Source organism: Pelodiscus sinensis, chromosome 27 (genome assembly GCF_052426305.1).
Source record: "Pelodiscus sinensis isolate ZL-2025 chromosome 27, ASM5242630v1, whole genome shotgun sequence".
Lineage (NCBI taxonomy): Eukaryota > Metazoa > Chordata > Testudines > Trionychidae > Pelodiscus > Pelodiscus sinensis.
This window is the reverse complement of record NC_143078.1, coordinates 1,280,021-1,304,103: the sequence shown is the minus strand read 5'-3', so window position 1 is coordinate 1,304,103 and position 24,083 is coordinate 1,280,021. Positions and strand designations below refer to the sequence as shown.

Below are 24,083 nucleotides of genomic sequence, written 5' to 3'. Positions count from 1 at the left end.
GTGATATGAATTGAGGTTATGGTTCATTCTGTATCTCCACTCATAGCACCAGCACCTGGGTCAGCATGGGCAATGAACTGTTAGGTGCCTAACAAAGTAATATGAGTTATTTTAGATCCTACGGAATTAGATGAAGTATTCTTCCAGAACTGGATCAGGTGTCTAGATTAGTTATATGGAAAGGTCTCAGAGAAAATCCCACTACTAGCTATTTTAGAAAGTTACCTATGACATCAAGGAAGAGACCATTTGACTAGGGTGCAGGCAGTACCCGTGGTCTCTTTGAAAGGTGTTTTCATTTTTTATATTTGTAGGGCACCTATTTGGGGATCAAAGTGTGCATTTACAAAGCACTATTCCCTCACTGAGGCTTCCTGGTTGGATGCCCATTTTGCCAAAGCTCTCTTATAACCAATGGCTTCGTAGATTCTAAGCATCCTCCTTCACATCAAGTCACTGTTTGCTAGGCTTTGTCTACACCACACAGTTTTTAGCGTCCTGGCCGTGTTGCTAAAAGTCTGGCAGCATTAATGCTGTTTGTCAGCACTTTTGCCAACAAATTACTTCTATCCCCAACAAACGGGGTTTGTGTTGTCTACAGGAGTGCGCTCCTGCCAACAAAAGCCATTAACACTGCCATTTGCTGCAGCAAAACTTATTTTTTCCAGGGAGGACTTCTTTGAAGCACCTGTGGACAACAAAAGTTTTGTTGTTCAATTGGGAATGTAGCTAAAGCCTTAGTCACCAAGAGCAACATATGGGCAATCATTCAAGAAAAAAAAATCTGGTAACTCCTGGATTCTGTATTGGCAAAGTAACTGGGGGATGGTTGATCCTTCTTCATATCCTTGGGGAATAGGGCAGTCAAGGCACAGGTATGGCTCCAATAGTCATCACTGAGATGAGACACTTCTGGCACAGCACAGGACAGCCAGGAGTGGAATACTTATGGATAGGGTAAGAAACTTATATTTGAGAGACTTCTCTGTTTCTCATGCAAATCACAGCATCACCGGCAACACATTATATAAATTCCTCTGACCAAATCAGCTTGGCCTTGCAATGGGCAAAGACCCCAAAATGATGCATCTCAGAGTAAAACCTTACCAAGCTACTCTGCTCCTATTCAAATGACCATGGTTGCATGGAAGTGTAGCGGGGATTTCTATTAAAGAGGGCTCCCTATACTCCTATACTGACAATCATCTACTTCCTTCATAGAGTAGCCAAAGCTGCCGGGTGCCCTGCTGATTAACACAATTGAGATAAAGACTATATTAAAGAATGGTGAGGTTTGGATTTAAGTTACGGTCACACTAATGTGCAAACCTTCATGGGCACTCCCTCACCCCAACTTATTGAAGAATCCTTACTGGTCCTACATTTCTTCTGCATGTCTGCCTTTCCCATCCATAAATACCCAAGATATAGGAAGAAGTCTAGGTCCTCTAGGAGAGGGCTCAAGTTAACAGGACACTGGACTCAGGAATTAGTGCACATTTCAGTTATGCATAAGGACTTCAATAAAAGCAAGTACTAATTTCTGTTGTGTTGGTATAATGCTAAATGCTAAGCATAACGGGTCCCAAGGCAGCACTTCAATACAAATCATTTTCAGCAGTATTTGCCATACAAGAGCAGATCTCTGACATACAAAATGCCATTGTGAAAGCCCAATTTTAAAAGGCTTGGAAAGAAAAAGGATAAACTTGCAATAACATGTATGCAATGACTATGAGAGTGGCTATTGGGACAAAAAGGAAAGAATAGTGTCACAGTATCTGAAACTTCAGTTATATTTTGTAGCAGAAGCATAGTACTTTAGTATAAGGTCTGATCATTTCATCATATCAAAGTGCCTAGGACAAACAGACTAATTTAAGACACTCTTCCTAAGTTCTCCAGAAAGTTAGTTCTGAAACAGACACAGAAAGGCATAACATATACCTGAGTTTGAGAAAGCATCAAAAAAATTAGTTCTAGAAGTGACTGCATTAGACTCTCCTGAGGCAGTGAATTCTGTATTTTAAAACTGGTAGATTGATGAGTATCTATCCCCATAAGGGAAGAACAGCTACCTTTTGCAACATAACAGCCAGTGACCTGGTAACATTTTCCTGACAGATAAGCTGAAACAAAGAGCAGAACACCTTGTTAGCTTCTTAAATCAAGATTTGAAGTTAACGTGGCTATTTTATATTAATTCACTGCAGCTTGATTTTATGTTTGTATTTAGAAAAGGTGGTGACATGCAGATTAAGAGGCAACAGGAAGCACGACACAGCAGTAAGTAAGGGATGAAGCCAGCAGGGAACCACATTAGGATACCAGCAGGAGAGAAGGTCAGGCTGCCAGTAGGAGAGCAATCACACCAGGCTTCCATCAGAAAAGCAATATTCCAACAGTTCTATTTGACCTCACCATCCACGTGGCAAACAAAGATGCAGCCATTATGCTGGAGTCTGTGGCTGATAGAAATATAAAGGTGGCAAGCATTTCAATCTCTTTAGAAGGCTTTAGTTGTAGTGTTAAGAAGCAAATATATTTCTCTTTTTGCTTTATACATAACTTTGTCCTAAGGGAAATTTATCAGATTAAATACATGCTCCAGTTCCTCTTACAGAATGGCACTAAACTATTACTGCTAGCTTTCTTGCATGGTCACTAGTCAGCTTTGTAACTTCCTTCTGTCAAATTCTACATGGCTGAAAAATGTTGGACAGCATTTTGATAGTTGCAGCAAGATTTATGGCATGCATCTAGAGCTATGGACAGGTGCCTGTATACTGGCAAAGATAGAAGGCTCGGACGAGAGAAAGAATGGTATCAACGCAACAAACCCTCGATCTGCCAGACAAAAATGCAAGGAAATGTAAACAACAAGCTTTTCTAAAGACAACCAAAAGCTCCTTCTAAAGGTCATGGAGGTAGTAACCACAGCAATGAATCTAGTGTCATCAGTAAATTCTTGCTCCAAGAAAGAACTTGTTCCATCTCTGGCCTTTATAATATCATGCCCTCTAATGGCTCTTACAAAAGTCTTCAAAATTTCATGAAAAGGAGCTTAAGATGCCTGCATGAGGTTTAGTATCTGATGATGCTCAGATGTTTATAGCTTTCTGAAGCCAAAGAAATGTTGTTAAAAAAATTTATTTCAGGTTTAAGATATACAAAAACAATTATGGTTCTGTCCAAGAACCACTGATTCACCCATGGAAACTTCATGCATTCAGTCTATAGAGCTGGATTTTTTTTCGTGAACCTGCTCTACCTCTCTCTGCCTTAGTCTCCAAAACTAGAAACTGAGCATTAATGATGGTTTTTTTCACCTCATTACACATACATAGATATTAGCAAGCCTAAGGACATGCGGCTTCTCTAAAAACAGTTGGAAGTATGCTACAGTGAATGGCAGGGGTCAGACCTCAGAAGTCTTGCTCGATGTTCTCTTTGTTGGCTTCCCCATGCTGCTGTTTAATTTGCAAGATTTCGTTTTCTAGTTGCACAATCGTTCGCTCAATCTCATAGTTTTTACTGACCAGAGACACCCACCTAGAACAGAACATATAGAAGTCCAGAGTTTAAGTAATAATTAAGACTGCACAGAGCAATAACTGTTTCTACCATTAGAGAAAGTTAGCTGCACCTTTGAATCAATTCATTAAAAACAAGGAAGTAGTTCAACATGAGATAAAATTCAGCCATTACCTACAATCAATTTAAACAGACAGAGATGGAACTTTTGTTCTCTTTACTTGATGTTAAACCAATGTGCAAAACCTGACATTCCAATTTTTGGCAGAAAACTAAGTTTTAGAAACAAAGTTTTGTAGATGATTTCAAATTAAGAACGTGTCCTCTGCCCTTCTCACTCAGTCACTGCTTCAAGCAGCCATGCTTGAATTACCCAGTTAAACAATTATCTGCCACTAGCATTCCCTGATAACAGATGCCAATCCTGTGAAGGCATCTAAGTTTCCAAGAGCCTGTCAAGAGGCCACCCTCTCCAAGGCAGGGTACAAAATGCATAATTGGGGACTAGATTTAGAGGATATTTTTAGACACTTACGTTGACTCCATCTCTCGTAGCTTAGATCCAGCTGTGAGTTGCATGTTCTTTCGCTGCCAGTTAAGATCTTGAATGTTTTTCCTATGAGAAAATGTTACTTGTTTAACCATACAATAGCATTCACATTTTCTGCTCTCCAGGAAGTCTAACATTTGCTATTGTGCTCGAAATGCAGCTCACCTCCTTTACTCAGCTATTGGCAAAGAACTTGGATACTCAAATGCACAGCACCAGAAGTATGAAGATCAGTCATAGGCATACACAGAGACTAAATCTAAGGCTCCAGCCTAAAGAGAAAGTTGACTGTGGACATACAATACCATGAAATGAAATTCAAACATACTAGGAAAACCAAGGAGTCCAAAACTCAGTTTTGTTTTCTCCATTATGAGAAAAAACAGGATGCTTAAACTAAACTGCAGCATTCTCAGGAATGCTACACGGATTCCTTTGTAGGGAAGTGGCTCCATTCACAGACTGGGATGTGCTGGATATACAGGGCCCATTTGGATTTTGTATTAAAATCAGAACACTGATGAGGTTCTTACTTTTGTCACTGTTAATACCCAGACTGCATATCAAGTTTGTTCTTTAACACTTTCCAGATTCCAGTAAAAAGCTGTCACCCTTAGCTCAGAAACTAATCCTCAACTCACCAAAAAAAGCAAATAGTGGTGAAACATGGCTTGCTTGGCAACTTTGCCCTTCCTTTTGACAAGGATCCACACAATGTTTCATGAGATTGTCATCTTCAGACTGGACTATTGTAATTTGCTCTGAGCCTGAAGGTATAGTCAATGAAAAAGTTCCTGCTTGTGTGGAATGCACTAGTCCATCAGAATAGGATAAGATGCCATGTTACCAGTGGTTGTTCTTCAAGGAGGATCCTACAACTGCTAGTTCCTGTTTATACTAGCAATCCAGGTAGAAACAGTTTGACTGAATGGGAAACAGGAGGAATTGTAGTAAGTTTGTCCAGAAAAGATGGACTAGGTCACCATCTGCTGCTTCAGCACAAAATAAAAAAAAAACCTGACCAGGTCCTTTTCTCTACAACCCTGGCAGCAGCCTGGGGATGAGTGGAGGCCTTTCTAGATTGGTTCTTGGGGAATGTGTTAGAATTCCTTCAAAGTTTGAACACAAGAATGAAAAAGGGCAGCACTTACCTCAATTTCTGTAGTTCTTTCTGAGCTTGTTCAATCATATGAACCAGGTGTCTAATAGCAAAGATAAAAAGTATAAAAACAGGAAAACTCATGGAATCCATAAGCGCACTCATAACTACACAATCAATAAAGAGAAGCAAGGAAAAACAAAGACTGGTTGTCATTTATTTCTCCAAAATAACGTAAGCAATATGATGGCCATCCTCCCCACCCAGGCCAAGATGTTTGATATTTGCCTCTTACCTTGAAGAGGAAACACTGTATGTTATGCAGCCATTGTATTGTAAACCCATGTGATTGGTTTGACCTAATGCTGGGGAACAACTAAACAAAGACTGAAGTATGCACCTCAAAATGCAACAAGAAAAATTACAGACAAAGGCTTTTTAATGCTCTACAAGTATGATCATAAACTTTTGAGCAAAAGTCTTTTGGAAACTTGTGCTTGAAAAGATAAAAATATACTCTAATTAGTCATATTTCCCATAGTTTCTCCACTGAAATAAGAAAAATAAAGGTTAATGAATAATTTAGGACACGTATTGAACAATATACAAAAATGAAAAACTGATAAAGGTTAAAAAAAGTTTGTCAGTTTAATGTTAATAATTTATGACTATGTATAGCGAATGAATTGGATAGGCCAGGGTAGTACACAAAACATCATGCTAAAAAGTCCCCTATTGAGAAAAACAGGAGTAAGGTGACATGACAATAGTGTGGACAACACAAGTTGCATACATTGACATGTGTGAAAGCGTGTTGTATGCATTACATAAGACACCATGCTTAATGTTGACTGGAAGAGCTAATGACTGCGAGATGCGGAAAGTTTTAAACAAGTGAACAAGGAGTGAAACTGGAACACCTTGCTCATCTCAATCTGTGGACTGATAAAGTGGACGAAAGCTTCCTGGTATCCTGGAACTCAGTAACTTGGACCCCTACTAGTTCCATTTTATCTTTTATTAGTCATATAAATATGACTAGAAAACACCTAAATTGGGTAGATGCATTCTTCAGTTTCTCACCTCAGGAATTCTCCACCCTCTTTTATTCTGTCCAGCTCAGAGTTACTCTCAGACATCTCTGCTAAAGCCCTGCCTCTGCCTAGGTTTTAACATAGTTCATTCCTGCAAAACACCCCAGGAAGGGCTCTACAAATAAGTTTGAAAATCTATGAGAAAACAGATTCTGGCTGGTTCCCTTGATAGTCACTCAAGACAGATTTCACTGTAAAGGCTAAAATCCTGCCCACCATCCTCCAGTCTATCTGGTACAACTAAACTTCCTCTGCAGGAGGAGCAGCAAGATCTGGGGACCTGGAACAGAGGGACATAAAACCTGCACATGATGCAGCTGTCTTCTGTTGGGCTCCCTAGGCCTCAATGTATTTGGAACAGTGGGAGAGACTGGAATATGGGACATGACCGGTAGGTAGGCATACAGCTCCACTAGATTATTCTTTAGTAGAGTATTCTCTAGTAGAGAGAGGGTTGTAACAAAAGCAGGGTTTCTACAGCAGGTTATGCAATGACTTCTGTGGCCTGGATAGGAAATATGGAGCGAGTTCACTTCCACCCCAGTCAGCACACAGCCTGACCAGAAGCGGCGAGGAGTCCTGTGGCACCTTAGGGTATGTCTACACTACAAAGTTAATTCGAACTAACGGACGTTAGTTCGAATTAACTTTGATAGGCGCTACACAAGCGCTCCGTTAGTTCGAACTTAATTGGAACTAGCGGAGCGCTTACTTCGAACTAGGTAGACCTCATTCCACGAGGACTAAGCCTAGTTCGAACTTACTAGTTCGAATTAAGGGCTGTGCAGCCCCTTAATTTGAAGTAGTGGGAGGCTAGCCCTCCCCAGCTTTCCCTGGTGGCCACTCTGGCCAACACCAGGGAAACTCTATTGCCCCCCTCCCGGCCCCGGACCCCTTAAAGGGGCACGGGCTGGCTACGGTGCCCGTGCCAGGTACAAGCCTGCCAGCACCCAGCCAGCAGTCCCTGCACCTGGCACGGCTCAAGCCAGCCACCCGATGCCCCCCAGCCCTCCGCCTCTTCCTGGGACCAGGCTGGTGGCTCTCAGGAGCCTGCCCAGGACCACAAGAGGCGGGCACCCGCCTGGTCTAGTGCAGACATCGTGGACCTCGTCCACGACCTCCGCACTAGGCACAGGAAAGTGGCCGTCTAGAGCAGGAGAGCTGCCAGCCTGGCCACCCAGGAGCAGGTTTGCATGAAAATCAAGGTGGTCCACTGAGACCACCGACCCTGAGCCCTGAGCTTACAATGGCCGTACTGGGTCAAACCAAAGGTCCATCTACTCCAGTAGCCTGTCTGCCGACAGCAGCCAACCCTAGGTACCCTGGAGGGGATGGACCGAAGACAGTGACCAAGCCATTTGTCTCGTGCCATCCCTCTCCAGCCTTCCACAAACTTTGGGCAGGGACACCATTCCTACCTCCTGGCTAATAGCACTCCATGGACCCAACCTCCATGAATTGATCTAACTTCTCTTTAAACTCTGTTCTAGTTGTAGCCTTCACAGCCTCCTGCAGCAAGGAGTTCCACAGGTTGACTCTTTGCTTTGTGAAGAAGAACTTTCTGTTACTAGTTTGAAGCCTGCTACCCATTCCTTTCCTTTGGTGTCCTCTAGTCCTTCTATTATGGGAACTAATGGAGAACTTTTCTTTATGCACCCTCTCCACACCACTCATACTTTTAGAGACCTCTATCATATCCCCCCTCCGTCTCCTCTTCTCTAAGCTGAAAAGTCCCAGTCTCTTTAGCTTCTCTTCATATGGGACCTGTTCCAAACCCCTGATCATTTTAGTTGCCCTCCCCTCTCCCAGACTCTCTCTTTCCCTCTCCCACCTCCTTTTCCCAGTGTCCCCCAGTTTTGTTCAATAAACACACGTGTCCTTTATTTTGTACATCAGGAAGGGGGGCTAGGGAGGGGTAAAGTGGAAGGAGGTGAGGGAGGAATGGGGTACGAGCCCCCGATGGAGAGGACTGGGCTGGCTCTGCGGGCTGCTCGGGGTGGAAGTTCTCCTGCAGCCCCCCGATTGTCCCCTCCCCCCGGATGGCAGCCTGGGGCAAGTGCAGCCGGTCTGATGGCCGAGTGCTGTGATGTTCCGAGTGTGGGCACTCAGGGCACTCCAAGCCAGGACTGCTTTGCAAGCGAGGCACCGCTGAGAACTGTCTGTCCGGGGTGGGGGTCGGGTCCCTTTAAGCACAGCTCTCGGCTAGCCTGAGACAGCAGCTCCATGCTCTAAGTCCTACTCTGATGCCCTGCCGGCACTGCTTCCGGCCATCCTTAACCTCTGTTCAGGGTCCACTCAATGTGGACATGCTAGTTCGAATTAGCAAAATGCTAATTCGAACTAGTTTTTAGGTCTAGATGCCCTAATTCGAACTAAGTTAGTTCGAATTAGCGCAGTAGTGTAGACATACCCTTAGAGACTAACTGAAGTGTTGGAGCATAAGCTTTCGGGGCAAAGACCCACTTCGTCAGATGCATGCATCTGACGAAGTGGGGCTTTGCCCACAAAAGCTTATGCTCCTACACTTCAGTTAGTCTATAAGGTGCCACAGGACTCCTCGCCGCTTTTGCAGATTCAGACTAACACGGCTACCCCTCTGAAGCCTGACCAGAGAAATTCTACCTTGGCTCCAAGAGAGGTTCTAAAGTTGTACGTGACATTTCACTACAGTTTGATTATTTTGAAGCAGAACTCATATGTAAAATATCTGCAGAACTGCAAATTACAGATGTAAAATCCTGTGTAACTGGCTAACCAAGTAAAGAGGAGCTGGGCGGGGAGACCTCTCCAAGCCAGTTGGGCTGGAGTGCCCATCCAAACCCAGACAGGTGCTGCTCCATCTGGGCTCCACAGACAGGCAGCTGCTCCAGCCCCCACCGGTTAACCAGAACCATTAAGGGTGAGGCTTACCAGTTAAGCATTCAGATCCCTACTGCAAATGGACACTTTTATCCAACATTTTCAGAAGAAGGGACTGCTTACTCGTTATACACTTTCCAAGCATTGCAGCCATGCTGGGACATTAACTCCAGATTCTCAATCCGAACAGCCTGATGCTCTAGCTGAGCCATTGAGTTATTGACACATTCCTGCCACGCTGTGATATCATTCTTCTGACCAGAGGAGGGAGCAGGCAGCTCATACCTGAAATAAAGCCAACCAGAAAAAATTGTTTTTAAACAATGTGGGGGGTGGGGTAAAGACCACTACAATTAGGGTCATGCATTTAGACCTTCTGGAGTCGGGTTTGCTCAGAAGCTCAAATTCTGACCAAGGCTCAAACCTGATGCAGAGAAAGCCATCAACTCAAAACTAGCCTTTAATATATTCTGGATACAGAAAATCGTTTATTTCCTCAATTATTAAGATTTCAAATGTCTCTACCTGAGAATTACAGGCATGTTAGAAATACCTACTTTCTTATCAGTCATCTCTGCTGAAATGAGATTTTATAATTTTCTACAGCAACATTTCTTAACCCAGGCAGCTCCTGATGTCAAACTATAAATATCCTACAATTAAACACCCACGCCTGGCCATGTCAGCTGACTTGGGTTATATAACTTTAAAATTGTGGTACCCTATAAGGAGGGAGAGTCCTGGAGCTTGGGTTCTAGCTTAAGCCCAAATGGCTACACAGCAGTTTTACAGCCCAACCTCAGTCAGTCAATAAAGTGTCAATTGTAGTTTAGACAGACCCACAGTAAACCAATGGAAACTCTTTTTCCAGGAGAAGATCATTATCAAGAAGCTGCTGCAAGGCGCTGACAATTTCTGCACTAACAATGCAGACCCCCAACCGTCACCCCTTTTATTCTTTTGAAAGGCATGAGTACATGCTTTAAATAAACCCTGCAGTATAATTACAGTTGAAACAGGTTTTCTATAAAAACAACTTCATATTAACTGAAGATGGGAAGTTATCTAGTTGTCTTTGGTTCCCCATTTACCAGAGACTAGAGTCATGCTCAGAACTAGTGTTGTAAAAAGTATAAAAATAGTAACCGTGTAACTGATCAAAATTCTATGTTTACACGGTTAAACGCGTTACCTGGGCATATAGGGGGAGGGAGGAAAGGCTGCTGGTTGCCCACATGCAGCCAGCTCACAGCCCTGAGCTACCAAGCAGAGTTTAACCATTAACAGGAACACACAAGCATTAGCTTATTGATTCATCGGTTAAACTTTTACATCTCTATCCAGAACCAGTCATCAAGACAGAGAAAATACAAGAAGGAGTCTTGTAGTCCACTTTAATTTAGTTAGAAACAATACAAAGTGAAGGTACTTGTCAAAATGACTGTAATGAATGAAATATAGCCTGTTACTGCTAGAAATAAAACAGTACCTTTCTGTTTCAAACTGGCAATATATTCAATAGAGCCAGGCTGAGCTATACAATGGGAAAGACTGCTGAGACTTCAGGGTTGGCAGCCCACAGTGTCTCAACTCTTTGGAAATCCAGAGTTTCCAATAAAGAGAGCTTATAGCTGTCACAACATTCTAAGAAATCTGAGGCTCCATGGATATATCATCTAAAGAAAAAGTAGTGATTTTGGCTTCTCTATCCTTATCAGAAAAGGTCATTGTGTATGTTTTAGGTGGTCTGGATACAGCTGCATCACTGTATTGCTTCAGTAAAGATACTCCCATGCCAATGAGAGAGATTCTCCCTTCAATGTAGTCAATCCACCTCCCAACAGGCAGGGATTATGTAGCTATCACTAAGTCGTTCAGGGGTGTCTATTGTGGATCTGGCCTAAGACTCGTGCAATATACAGCACTTGTCAGCAGTGAATGGTCCCATCCAAATCAGGCTTCGCCCACTCAGTTCATAGACAATGCTGGTGCAGACTCTCACTCACCTTTTCATGCTGAGGAGCTCTATGGGTTGCCGGGCTGCCAAGCGTTCAAACTCATTCCGCATAATTTCAGTCTGTGGGTGCAGAGCAGAAAGTTACCTACAGCCAGACCAGGGCAAGGAAGGACCACCATTCCTACCCCCATAAAGGGCAGGAGAGACTAGAGCCCTGCCTACATAAGCAGCAACAGTTCTCTTTGTGCCTTATCCCCACTGTAAATCTACAGCCAGTCTCTTGCTGTAACAGCCTCCCAGCAAGACCCTGTAATTAGATTTCAGGACCTGACTCTTCCTCCTCCCCCACCTGCAGCTGTCTGCAGAGGCTATCACTCTATCCACAGCACTTCCCCATATGTCCACTCTGGCTCACCTCAAAGGCGCTGTAGTCAGGTGTGGGCAGGTAGCTGAGGTAATTCTTGGTGGGCCGGTAGCGTCTAGTCTCTTCTTCCACCAGGGCCGCAGCCTATAGAGAGTGGGTGGGGGTCAATGAAGCATAGAGTTACTGTACAGCCAGGTTTTCTTGGATATGACCTCTTTTGCGGTGCTCCAATCTCCATCCGCATGGATTTTTGAAACAAAGATATATCTGGGATTTTTCCTTGCTCGTTGCAGATCAGAATGACAGCTGCAACTCAGTTCTTCTCCACTAGGGGTAAGCAAACATACTTGCACCCTCTGCGGTTGGGTCTCTTGTCATCTGTCTCCACACTTCTGCCCGCTGGGCGACTGCCCTGTTCTGGTTATGGCCTTTTGCCTCCAGGCCCTAACTGATCCCTTCCCTGTGTCCACAGCTGTTGGATCCTGCCTGGCCAAACTGAGCAGCTTGCCCCACCAGGGTCATGCCTGGCTGTGGCTCCTCACCCAGGGTTGAAGGAAAGGCCCAAGGGGAGGTACTGACTGATGGGCTGGTGCTGAGTCCCAAGTCTGTGTCAGACCCCTACCACCATGACAGGAAGTGACCCTCCCCCACCTTGAGAAAGAGGTTATAGGTACCTTCCTCTCCAGTACACAACTCCTACCCTCCAATACCTTCCCCATACATATGCAAGTACATCCCCCTATAAACACACGCATACATGTTCACCCCCCCCCCATATCCTCTATCTGGCACTTTGAGTACAGAATGGGGGCTCGCAAGAGACTTAAAATACCCTGCCCATAAGGATTCTGTTTAAAAACTCCCCAAAGTCACAGATTTCCTGGCCTTGGACTGGTATTGCTGTCACCTCCCAAATGCAAAAACCCCTTAGAGAACCCAAGACGACGCATTTGGATATTTCTTCCTGTAGGGTACCCTCAAGCTCTTTAACCTTGTCTCTGAAGAGAGCTTAAAAATAAAGCCCTTGTAATTTCTTAATATCTGGCTTTGCAGTCTTAGGAACCTGCACACAGAAACTCCTGCCTTTTATAAGACATGAATCAGATCATAGTCTTAAGTGAATTTTATTAGCAAAACAAAGAAAACACAATTGGCAAACATTTCTTGGTTGCTAGATGTTACAGAGCAACTGAAAAAAGAAAAACACAGTTTTTCCCTGGGATTGAGTTTAAAAGTCACAGTGTAAGAGGGTGGTTATGTGCCCCACACACAGAAGTCCAAAAAACTCAAAAATAAAGAAAATAATCGGGTCACATCTGAGTAAACATTCCCTGTTCTACTCATGGATCTGCTGTTCCAAGGTTTAATCCTTCCCAAGGCATGACTATTTCTGGATAGTCCATACCTTGCTCCCTGGCTCAGCTCATGTCCACCAGCTCTGCCCTGATCACACACAGACTGGAACAAGAAGATCATCTCTCCCAATTTGAAACTCCACACTCTGTGTTCACTGGCTCTCCTGGCTTCCTTTCTGCTTGCTGTCTGCCTCCCTAGCATTCCAGGAGACTCTTTACCTCCATTAGGACCGACTGTCTGTGGGTTTAACCCTTGCAGGGGATTTAGTAAACTGAATGGCTGGACTGTCCAAAAGAGGGAAGTGCCACTCCCACTGATCACACCCCTCTGTAGCCCCCCAGAACATACACACCTCTAGTGCATGCCCTCTCCACGCCAAAAAAACACCCTGCAACCACACACGGGGACAGCCCCCCCCCGACACACACACACACACACACACACACGGGGACAGCCCCCCCCCGACACACACACACACACACACACGGACAGCCCCCCCCCGACACACACACACACACACACACACACACACACGGGGACAGCCCCCCCCGACACACACACACACACACACACGGGGACAGCCCCCCCCGACACACACACACACACACACACACACACACGGGGGCACACACACACACACCCCCCGACACACACACACACACACACACACGGGGACAGCCCCCCCCGACACACACACACACACACACACACACACACACACACACACACGGGGACAGCCCCCCCCGACACACACACACACACACACACACGGGGACAGCCCCCCCCGACACACACACACACACACACACACACACACACACACACACGGGGACAGCCCCCCCCCACACACACACACACCCCCCACACACACACACACACACACACACACGGGGACAGCCCCCCCCGACACACACACACACACACACACACACACACACGGGGACAGCCCCCCCCGACACACACACACACACACACACACGGGGACAGCCCCCCCCCGACACACACACACACACACGGGGACAGCCCCCCCCCCGACACACACACACACACACGGGGACAGCCCCCCCCCCGACACACACACACACACACACACACACGGGGACAGCCCCCCCCGACACACACACACACACACACACGGGGACAGCCCCCCCCCCCACACCCCCCACCCCGACACACACACACACACACACGGGGACAGCCCCCCCCCGACACACACACACACACACACGGGGACAGCCCCCCCCCGACACACACACACACACACACACGGGGACAGCCCCCCCCCCGACACACACACACACACACACGGGGACAGCCCCCCCCCCCCGACACACACACACACACACACGGGGACAGCCCCCCCCCCCCCACAGACACACACACACACACGGGGACAGCCCCCCCCCCCCCCCCCCCCCCACGACACACACACACACACGGGGACAGCCCCCCCCCCCCGACACACACACACACACACGGGGACAGCCCCCCCCCCCCGACACACACACACACACACACGGGGACAGCCCCCCCCCCCCCACACCCACCGACACACACACACACACACACGGGGACAGCCCCCCCCCCCCACACACACACACACACACACACACAGGGACACACACACACCCACACACACCACACACACACACACACACACACACAGGGACACAGACCCCCCCCCCGACACACACACACACACACACACACACACGGGGACAGCCCCCCCCCGACACACACACACACACACACACGGGGACAGCCCCCCCCGACACACACACACACACACACGGGGACAGCCCCCCCCCCGACACACACACACACACACACACACGGGGACAGCCCCCCCCCCGACACACACACACACACACACGGGGACAGCCCCCCCCCCGACACACACACACACACACACGGGGACAGCCCCCCCCCGACACACACACACACACACACACGGGGACAGCCCCCCCCCCGACACACACACACACACACACACGGGGACAGCCCCCCCCCGACACACACACACACACACACACGGGGACAGCCCCCCCCCCGACACACACACACACACACACACGGGGACAGCCCCCCCCCCGACACACACACACACACACACACACGGGGACAGCCCCCCCCCCCCGACACACACACACACACACACACACGGGGACAGCCCTTCCCCCGACACACACACACACACACACACACGGGGACAGCCCCCCCCCCGACACACACACACACACACACACACACGGGGACAGCCCCCCCCCGACACACACACACACACACACGGGGACAGCCCCCCCCCCGACACACACACACACACACACACACGGGGACAGCCCCCCCCCCGACACACACACACACACACACACACGGGGACAGCCCCCCCCGACACACACACACACACACACACGGGGACAGCCCCCCCCCCGACACACACACACACACACACACACGGGGACAGCCCCCCCCCCGACACACACACACACACACACACGGGGACAGCCCCCCCCCCGACACACACACACACACACACACACACGGGGACAGCCCCCCCCCGACACACACACACACACGGGGACAGCCCCCCCCCGACACACACACACACACACGGGGACAGCCCCCCCCCCGACACACACACACACACACACGGGGACAGCCCCCCCCCGACACACACACACACACGGGGACAGCCCCCCCCCGACACACACACACACACACACACACGGGGACAGCCCCCCCCCCCCCCCGACACACACACACACACACACACACACGGGGACAGCCCCCCCCCCCGACACACACACACACACACACACACACACGGGGACAGCCCCCCCCCGACACACACACACACACACGGGGACAGCCCCCCCCCCGACACACACACACACACACACACGGGGACAGCCCCCCCCCCGACACACACACACACACACACACGGGGACAGCCCCCCCCCCGACACACACACACACACACACACACGGGGACAGCCCCCCCCCCGACACACACACACACACACACACGGGGACAGCCCCCCCCCCCCCCCCCCGACACACACACACACACACACACACGGGGACAGCCCCCCCCCCGACACACACACACACACACACACGGGGACAGCCCCCCCCCCGACACACACACACACGCACACACGGGGACAGCCCCCCCCCGACACACACACACACACACACACACACACACGGGGACAGCCCCCCCCCCCACACACACACACACACACACACGGGGACAGCCCCCCCCCCGACACACACACACACACACGGGGACAGCCCCCCCCCCGACACACACACACGGGGACAGCCCCCCCCCGACACACACACACACACACACACACGGGGACAGCCCCCCCCCCCACACCGACACACACACACACACACACACACACACACGGGGACAGCCCCCCCCCCGACACACACACACACACACACACGGGGACAGCCCCCCCCCCGACACACACACACACACACACACACACACGGGGACAGCCCCCCCCCCCCCCACGACACACACACACACACACACACACACACGGGGACAGCCCCCCCCCCCACCCACACACACACACACGGGGACAGCCCCCCCCCCGACACACACACACGGGGACAGCCCCCCCCCCGACACACACACACACACACACACGGGGACAGCCCCCCCCCCGACACACACACACACACACGGGGACAGCCCCCCCCCCGACACACACACACACACACACACGGGGACAGCCCCCCCCCCGACACACACACACACACACACACGGGGACAGCCCCCCCCCCCACACCACACACACACACACACACACACACACGGGGACAGCCCCCCCCCCGACACACACACACACACACACACACGGGGACAGCCCCCCCCCCCACCCCCGACACACACACACACACACACACACACGGGGACAGCCCCCCCCCGACACACACACACACACACACACACGGGGACAGCCCCCCCCCCCACACACACACACACACACACACACACGGGGACAGCCCCCCCCCCCACACACACACACACACACACACGGGGACAGCCCCCCCCCCGACACACACACACACACACACACACGGGGACAGCCCCCCCCGACACACACACACACACACACACACGGGGACAGCCCCCCCCCGACACACACACACACACACACACGGGGACAGCCCCCCCCCCGACACACACACACACACACACACGGGGACAGCCCCCCCCCCGACACACACACACACACACACACACGGGGACAGCCCCCCCCCGACACACACACACACACGGGGACAGCCCCCCCCCCCACACACACACACACACACACGGGGACAGCCCCCCCCCCGACACACACACACACACACACACACGGGGACAGCCCCCCCCCGACACACACACACACACACACACACACACACGGGGACAGCCCCCCCCCCGACACACACACACACACACACACACACACGGGGACAGCCCCCCCCCCCACACACACACACACACACACACACACGGGGACAGCCCCCCCCCCGACACACACACACACACACACACACGGGGACAGCCCCCCCCCCGACACACACACACACACACACACACGGGGACAGCCCCCCCCCCCCGACACACACACACACACACACACACGGGGACAGCCCCCCCCCGACACACACACACACACACACACACGGGGACAGCCCCCCCCCCCACACACACACACACACACACACACACGGGGACAGCCCCCCCCCCGACACACACACACACACACACGACCCGGCCCAGCGCTCTCTCTCTCCCCCCCCCCCCCACTCACCGCCTCCCGCACGCCCGGCGCCTCGTAGCCTTGGTCGAAGTAGGGCAGCGCGTCCACCGCCACCTCGCCGGCCACCAGCCCCGGGCCCGACATGGCAGCAGTGAGAGCTACCGCGCGCTCCGCTCCGCTGCGCCTGCGCCGTGACCCCGACGCCCCTGCCCTCAGCGCGCCTGCGCCCCGGTCCGCTTGCCTTTTGTGCGCAGGCGCAGAGACCCGCGCGCTATGGCTGCGTAGGGTGCACGCGCCACCTGGATCCCCCTCAGCCCGCCCCTCCCCGCCCATTGGCCCTGGCGCGCGGCGTCTCCTTAGAGACCGGGGGGATGGGCCCTGCGCCCCTCCCTGGCTTGGCCTGAGCGTGCGGCGGGGGCTGCAGCCGGAGCCGTTAACCGCCAGCTCCGCTTCGTCCCACCGCGCGGGGCCGGTCCCGCCCGAGGCAGAGCGGGGGGCGCCAAGCCCGCGTCAGCCCCCCCCCCCCCGGGTTCGGGGTCCCGCGCCCCCTTCAGCCAGAGCGCGGGGCAGGGGCTGGGCGGCCGGTCCGGGCAGTGTCACTTCTCCACGCGGGGGCGGGGGCTGCACAGAAACAGGCGGCCTGGCGGGACCTCCTGGGCCAGAGCAGCCATGTTCTCAGGAATCAGGGCCTCGGGGGCACAGGCACCAGGAGTATCTTACACAAGAAAGCCCAGGGGCTGAAATGGCCATCAGAGCGTTCTTGCACAAGAGAGCGTCTGCACTGGCGTGGACACCTCGTGCACCACGGCACAGGCACCTGCAAACACTCTTACGCAAATACTTGAACACAAAAACTCCTAAAAGTATTTACGCAAAATCATACCCCTGTAGACATGGACAAACTGCTATTGGGAATATAAGCCCCTTCCAAGTGTTGTTCTATACAAGGAACTGAGCTCCACTGGGGACTTTTCAAACTCATGTATGAATTCTGTATGTCAACACTGTATACAACTAGTACGTGCTACGTTAGGTTGGAGCACTAAGAAGACTTTTCATTTCACTACAGCAGTCATTGTCATTACACAGGATTCAGTCAGAGTCCATCAGTGCCACGTAAACAACTGTTTATGAGAAAGTGCTATCAGAAACCAGCCTCCAGCTGCACTGTCAGGCCAACAGACTTGTTTAAGTAATTCACTAACTACAATAAAGGAACATCAATAGATTTGAATAAATAACTGGCATTAATCTATTATACAAACCCAGGCAGGTATTAACTATTTTCAAACCATCACAGGACTCAATTGCCATAACCTACTAACGTTATTCTTCCCCAACACTGAATGCTGAGGAATCTACATTTTTCAACAGCAAAGAACTAGAATAGCTGCGTTTTGGTATCTTATCCAACTTAACTTTCTTGCTGTACCAAGGCACTTAAGGAAAAAAGGATTTTTATATCCTTCTGAAAATCTGGCTCAGCACCTGCAGCAATATGCATCCTTGAGATACTGTCCTCTCATTTGCAGTAATTCAACATTAAATTAATTGCTTTTAATACCAAAATTTAAAGAATGAATGTGGCTCCCTCTGTGACGATGCCATTTTATCCCAAGAGAATTACAGTTCTAATTTGTGGAAGTCACCCAGCCCAAATTTACAGCAGGTAAGTGTATGTGATAAGGTAAAGGATAAGCCTGTTCCATATGTCAGCATAAAGGGCGAGGTGCTCTGGGCACTGTAAAATCAGAATATAGGACAAGTTAGAAAATAAGCTGACATTTCCATTTGGTTTAAAAAATGTAAAGCTTTGTGATAAACTGGAACTTTGTTTACACTAAATGAAAAGCTATTTCTGATCTCAGATCAGCCAAGAACATGGCTCCATGCTATCAAAACCATATACCATGTGTATGAAAGTGCACTCCAAGGAGAGAGGGCATAAGGCAAGCCAGAGCAGTCTTTTCAGCTTCTGAAGCAACTCCTTGAACAGGTTCTTAGTGCCAGAATTTGCACAGCCTGTTGCTTGGATCCAGCATGGCCCACAGACCCATTGTAGGATCACATTAGTTTCTTCCTTAAATGCTGATTTGGATTTAACCAAACAGAAAAGTTTTCCTAAAAAATGGCTCATCAAGCCAAGCAGCAAAAATATGGAGTCTGAAGTTTCACAACGAAAAAGCTCCCCTTTTAAATTCCCCATTGATGAGGAGAATGTGTTAAGCATCTCCAGCATGAAGTTCTTCATCTGCATCCATTTCCAGTTTGCCTCTGCAATGCTCCAGTGAAAGCAGGTATAGGATGGATTGTACTTCTTTTCCATTTTCTCCCACTATTTGAGCTTTCCATGGACTGAGCTGTATCTCAGTGAGTAGGTCTGAATTTGGACAGCAGCATTTGTATGCAAAACTCCTCTTCATCAGTGTTTCAGCACCTGTTTTCACTTTCTGTGAAGAAATTTCATTTTGCTTCCTACCAAGAAAAGGAAACATCTAATTAGAACACTAATTAGACTCCAGAATCAAAGAAGTTAATTGAATAATATCTCTTGTTTCAAAGACAAGCCATTTTGACCAACAAAACAGTTTGTGATGGAAATTAATTAAGGCTCTTCAATTCATTCTCAGCCAATGCAAGATTGTTCCCAAAATCTTCATCTAGCCCTATTTTATGTCTTCAGGGACAGCGCTACCACCATTTGTTTTAGCCAAAGACTTCTCAATATGCATATTGAGAAGTACCATTACTGGCACGGGGTAGAATTGTAAATAAATGAATTGCAGCTCATTTTGAATATTCTGGGGTATTAACAGCACCCAAGAAAAGTAAATATGACTATGCAAGGTAGAAAATGTGCTTCCCCCTTCTGGCTAAACTCCACCTTGTTCAGTGGACACTTTTATACACAGGCTCAACAACTGACCCGACCAACGGCAAAACCAAACATTTACCCAGACTGCGAAGAATTTTGTTCATCCCGCTTGGTTCTGTCTCTGGAATAGTCTCCAAATACCCCAAGGCACGGACCTCAAACAGGCCTAAGGAAGAAAATCGTTTAGCCACCTGAGCTGCAATATGCAAAGAAATGGAACAAGCCACACCATTGATAACAAAAAGCATAATTTATTAGAGCTCCCATGAGGCTGGCACATACTCTTGCTAATGTAATGTACTTAAGAGCTACAGCAGGGCTACTCAACATACAATCCATGGGCTGCATGTGGCCTGCAGCCTGTTTGTTTGTGGCCCATGGTGCGGTTTGGGTTTACACGGGGCTCAACACAGGTGGGAGCCAAAACACAAAATAGTCAATATAATAGTCTTCTGTTGATATTAATAAAATGCAATATCAACCCGATTTCCACCCATATGACAGCACTTTTAATGAACAATGACAGTCCAGGAATGTAACTACTAAAACGCATGTCAATAGAACTGACTTAAATGGGGCCTGCATGTTGTGTAGTCTTGCCTTCATCTTTGTATACATACATGGTCAGTGTGAAAAGCTATTTACATAAATTTGCATATATATTTGGATGTATATGCAACCACACTTAAGTTGCAGCCCTCGTGACGTGCTGTAAGTATCATTGCGGCCCCCAGGGCTTCCAAAGTTGAGTAGCCCTGAGCTACAGGATCAAACCCTAAAGGAGTTTCTGCTTTCCATTTGAGAAAAGTTGGTTTAGTGAAGATAATTTCTTTTGGAAAATGCAAAGGGATAAAAGGTACCAGCACCTTTCAGACCCCAGTAAGTCCTGCATTATATAGGCCAAAATGCCATGGCATGCATAGAGCAGTTCCTGGATTCTTACTATGATTAGGGTCCCTTGGTCTCTTCTGAACCAGCTTCAATATTATTTTAAAACCTTAGGTGGATCCTTTTGAGGTCACTTAGAAATGAATATATCACATTGTAGACAAAGTTGACTTCTGTACCACAAAAGTAAGATGAAGCAGCTGGAATAGCAGGTCTCACCTTTGACCCCACTCTTACGGAGTTCCCGGTCCTGTATGAATCCTGCAAACATCTGTGTTTCCATGAACAGGTCTAGGAAATGGCGCACATTACGGGAGGTGTGTGACTTTCGAAATGGCTCTCGCTGGAACACCCGCTCTCCTTTCTCTGTGACATTCATGTGCAAGGAGTAATGTCCTACAATCTCCACAAAGAACTGTACAAAAGCTTCAGAGACCAGGGAGTTCAAAGTTACATCACCTACCAGGGAAAGGACAAAAGTCTATTTCACATTGCAGTAGTCAGAGTGTGATACTTCTGGGAGAGTATCGCCTTTGCTCCTCCAAAAAGTCCTGGCTGAATAGGACTGGGTGGCTCAGACTGAACAACAGAGTTTCATATTGTACAGTATGCGGACTAATCTTCCCATATTGATAGCTAATAGACCACACTGGCAAGGGAAAGATCCAATAGATGTAGTATCTTCATTCCAGTATTGTGTGATGGTGGTAAATAGAAATTGCAAAATTGGTATTTTAACTTAATGTGAATGATTGCTTAGTACAGACCTGCAGATGTACTTTCCTGGAATGATTCATTATTTTGTAAAGTGCTTTTGAGATGAGCAAGTTTAAAAGCTATTGTATAAAACTCCAATTCAGCACATGTCATACTACACTGAAGTACAGAAATTCTAATTTCTAATTAACGAAGAGGATTGATTAAATGTGCATTGATTAAAAGGATTACACAAACTCAAATATACTGCTAAGAGAACCTCTGTCTCATGTGGATCGGGCAAAATTAGGGCATTGCATTTCTCATTCTGCCTTTTTCTATAACCCACTCAAATAGTAAAGCTTCTCTCAGTGAGTCACATGGAAATAGCTTGCTAATATATGGCACCAGTCACTTTCCACCATCTACATGTGTTTTTGTGTTGACCAGAGCAAATCTCTCAGGCTTCCATATAGTGCAAACACTTTGATACAATCACCTTGTGTGTACACCTGCTCCTGGGATAAAATTTCATTTCGTTCCTCCAAAATCTGTACAAGTGCAGCCTGGAGTTTATGAGGTAGGATCTCATCCTCGTCTGATACCTAAACAAACAGAGATGGCTTGCATGGAATGTGTATTGCATCTTACATCAATATCAACAGTCCATGTCGAACAGAGAAAGGGATGCTGGGTGCATGCTAGTTCCAGTGAGATCAGAGTTACTCTATGGCACGGTGCCTAGGTGTACTGATGGCAGAGAACGTGCACCTTGTGGCCATAGCAATGCAAAGAGGACAAAAACATTTAAACCAGATATTTACAGACGCTACATTCAAATTACATATTACAAATATGCAATACAAAACCATACTTTCACATCTGATACATCCAGTATGCAGATTCAGACTCTGAACATACCCAACAAACAAAATTGGGGAGAAACAGCAAATTGCAAGGTCAGTCTTAGTGAGGCATTTATTAATACCTGTGTCTACCAGACTCCATGTGCTGGCTGCAATGCAAAGTAGAAAAGTGAGACAGAATTCTCAAATGGGAAGAGAGGCAATAAGGCCAGGACCAAAACAAAAACCAAATTGCTTCAGTGAGGACATTTATAGTCACTGTAGGACTAACTTAAAGAAAAAATGGGCAATATTGAGATCAAGAAAGTCACTTAAACCTCTCTGCTTCATTTTCCCCTTTTATTGGGGATAACACACAGTTGTCTCCTGGAATGTCAAAACACTAAGATAAATTTGTATGATGCTAAAGCATGAAATGCTAGTGAAGTGATATTTGAAAAGGAACTATAATCAGTGGAATATTAAATCATCCAATGTTCTAAAATTAACAGCTCAGAGAATGCACTATGATCAGTAGTCCCAACTAGGGAATTGTTACACATGCTAAACAATACTCAAACATGTATTCTATATACAGCCACTCATTAGAGGATCTCAATTTTTCAAACAATACAGAATATTTGAGACTAGCATCCTAAGTGAGCAGTAGTGTTTCTTTATAAGAACGGCTATACTGGGTCAGACCAAAGGTCCATCTAGCCCAGTATCCTGTCTGACAATAGCCAATACCAGATGCCCCAGAGGGAGGGAACACAACAGGTAATCCTCATGTGATTACTCTCCTGTCACCCATTTTCAGTCAAACAAAGGCTGGAGCCACCATTCCTACCCACCATGGCTAATCGATTCATGGAGGTTTGGTCCATCAATGGCTATCTAGCTCTTTTTTGAACCCTGTTTAAGTCCTAGCCTTCACCGCATCCTCTGGCAAGGAGTTCCACAGGTTGACTGTGCGCTGAGTGAAGAAAAACATCCTTGTGTTTGTTTTAAACATGCTGCCTACTAATTTCATTTGGTGACCCCTAGTTCTTATATTGTGGGAACAAGTAAATAACTTCTCCTTATTCACTTTTTCCACACTAGTCATTTTATAGACCTCTATCCTGTCCCATCCCCCCCTTAGTCTCCTCTTTTCTAAGCCAAAAAATCCCAGTCTTTTTAATCTCTCTTCATATG

The 24,083-nt window shown here is 48.2% G+C and overlaps 2 protein-coding genes across 6 annotated transcripts in view; both read right to left on the bottom strand.

Annotated features, from left to right (window-relative positions):
- Positions 1–3,134: 3,134 nt before the first annotated feature.
- Positions 3,135–17,804, bottom strand: BCAS2 (BCAS2 pre-mRNA processing factor). The gene is made up of 7 exons (XM_075910411.2): positions 17,634–17,804; positions 11,509–11,601; positions 11,143–11,213; positions 9,260–9,421; positions 5,236–5,286; positions 4,070–4,150; positions 3,135–3,552 (listed from the first exon to the last, which is right to left on the bottom strand). The coding sequence occupies exons 1-7, from the start codon at positions 17,724–17,726 to the stop codon at positions 3,426–3,428; spliced, it is 678 nt and encodes a 225-aa protein (XP_075766526.1). The 5' UTR covers positions 17,727–17,804; the 3' UTR covers positions 3,135–3,425.
- Positions 17,805–18,475: 671 nt separating this feature from the next.
- The window catches only part of DENND2C (DENN domain containing 2C), a 38,626-nt gene continuing 33,018 nt past the window's right edge, over positions 18,476–24,083 (bottom strand). For all 5 annotated transcript variants that reach the window (XM_075910395.2, XM_075910397.2, XM_075910398.2 and 2 more), the window contains exons 17-20: positions 22,541–22,646; positions 21,565–21,804; positions 20,537–20,623; positions 18,476–20,057 (exon numbers count right to left, since the gene is read on the bottom strand). In XM_075910395.2, coding sequence (XP_075766510.2) covers positions 20,026–20,057; positions 20,537–20,623; positions 21,565–21,804; positions 22,541–22,646 — 465 coding nt within the window. In that variant the 3' untranslated portion in view covers positions 18,476–20,025. The remainder of the gene's footprint in view (positions 20,058–20,536; positions 20,624–21,564; positions 21,805–22,540; positions 22,647–24,083) is intronic.

Excerpts from the sequence above, each read along its gene's own strand:
- BCAS2 (XM_075910411.2), bottom strand. The coding sequence starts at position 17,726 with ATGTCGGGCCCGGGGCTGGTGGCCGGCGAGGTGGCGGTGGACGCGCTG. Across the intron at positions 5,287-9,259 it reads GCTTGGAAAGTGTATAACGA|ACACCTGGTTCATATGATTG; the intron begins GTAAGCAGTCCC and ends CTTTGCTATTAG. Across the intron at positions 4,151-5,235 it reads AAAGAACTACAGAAATTGAG|GAAAAACATTCAAGATCTTA; the intron begins GTAAGTGCTGCC and ends ATTTTCTCATAG.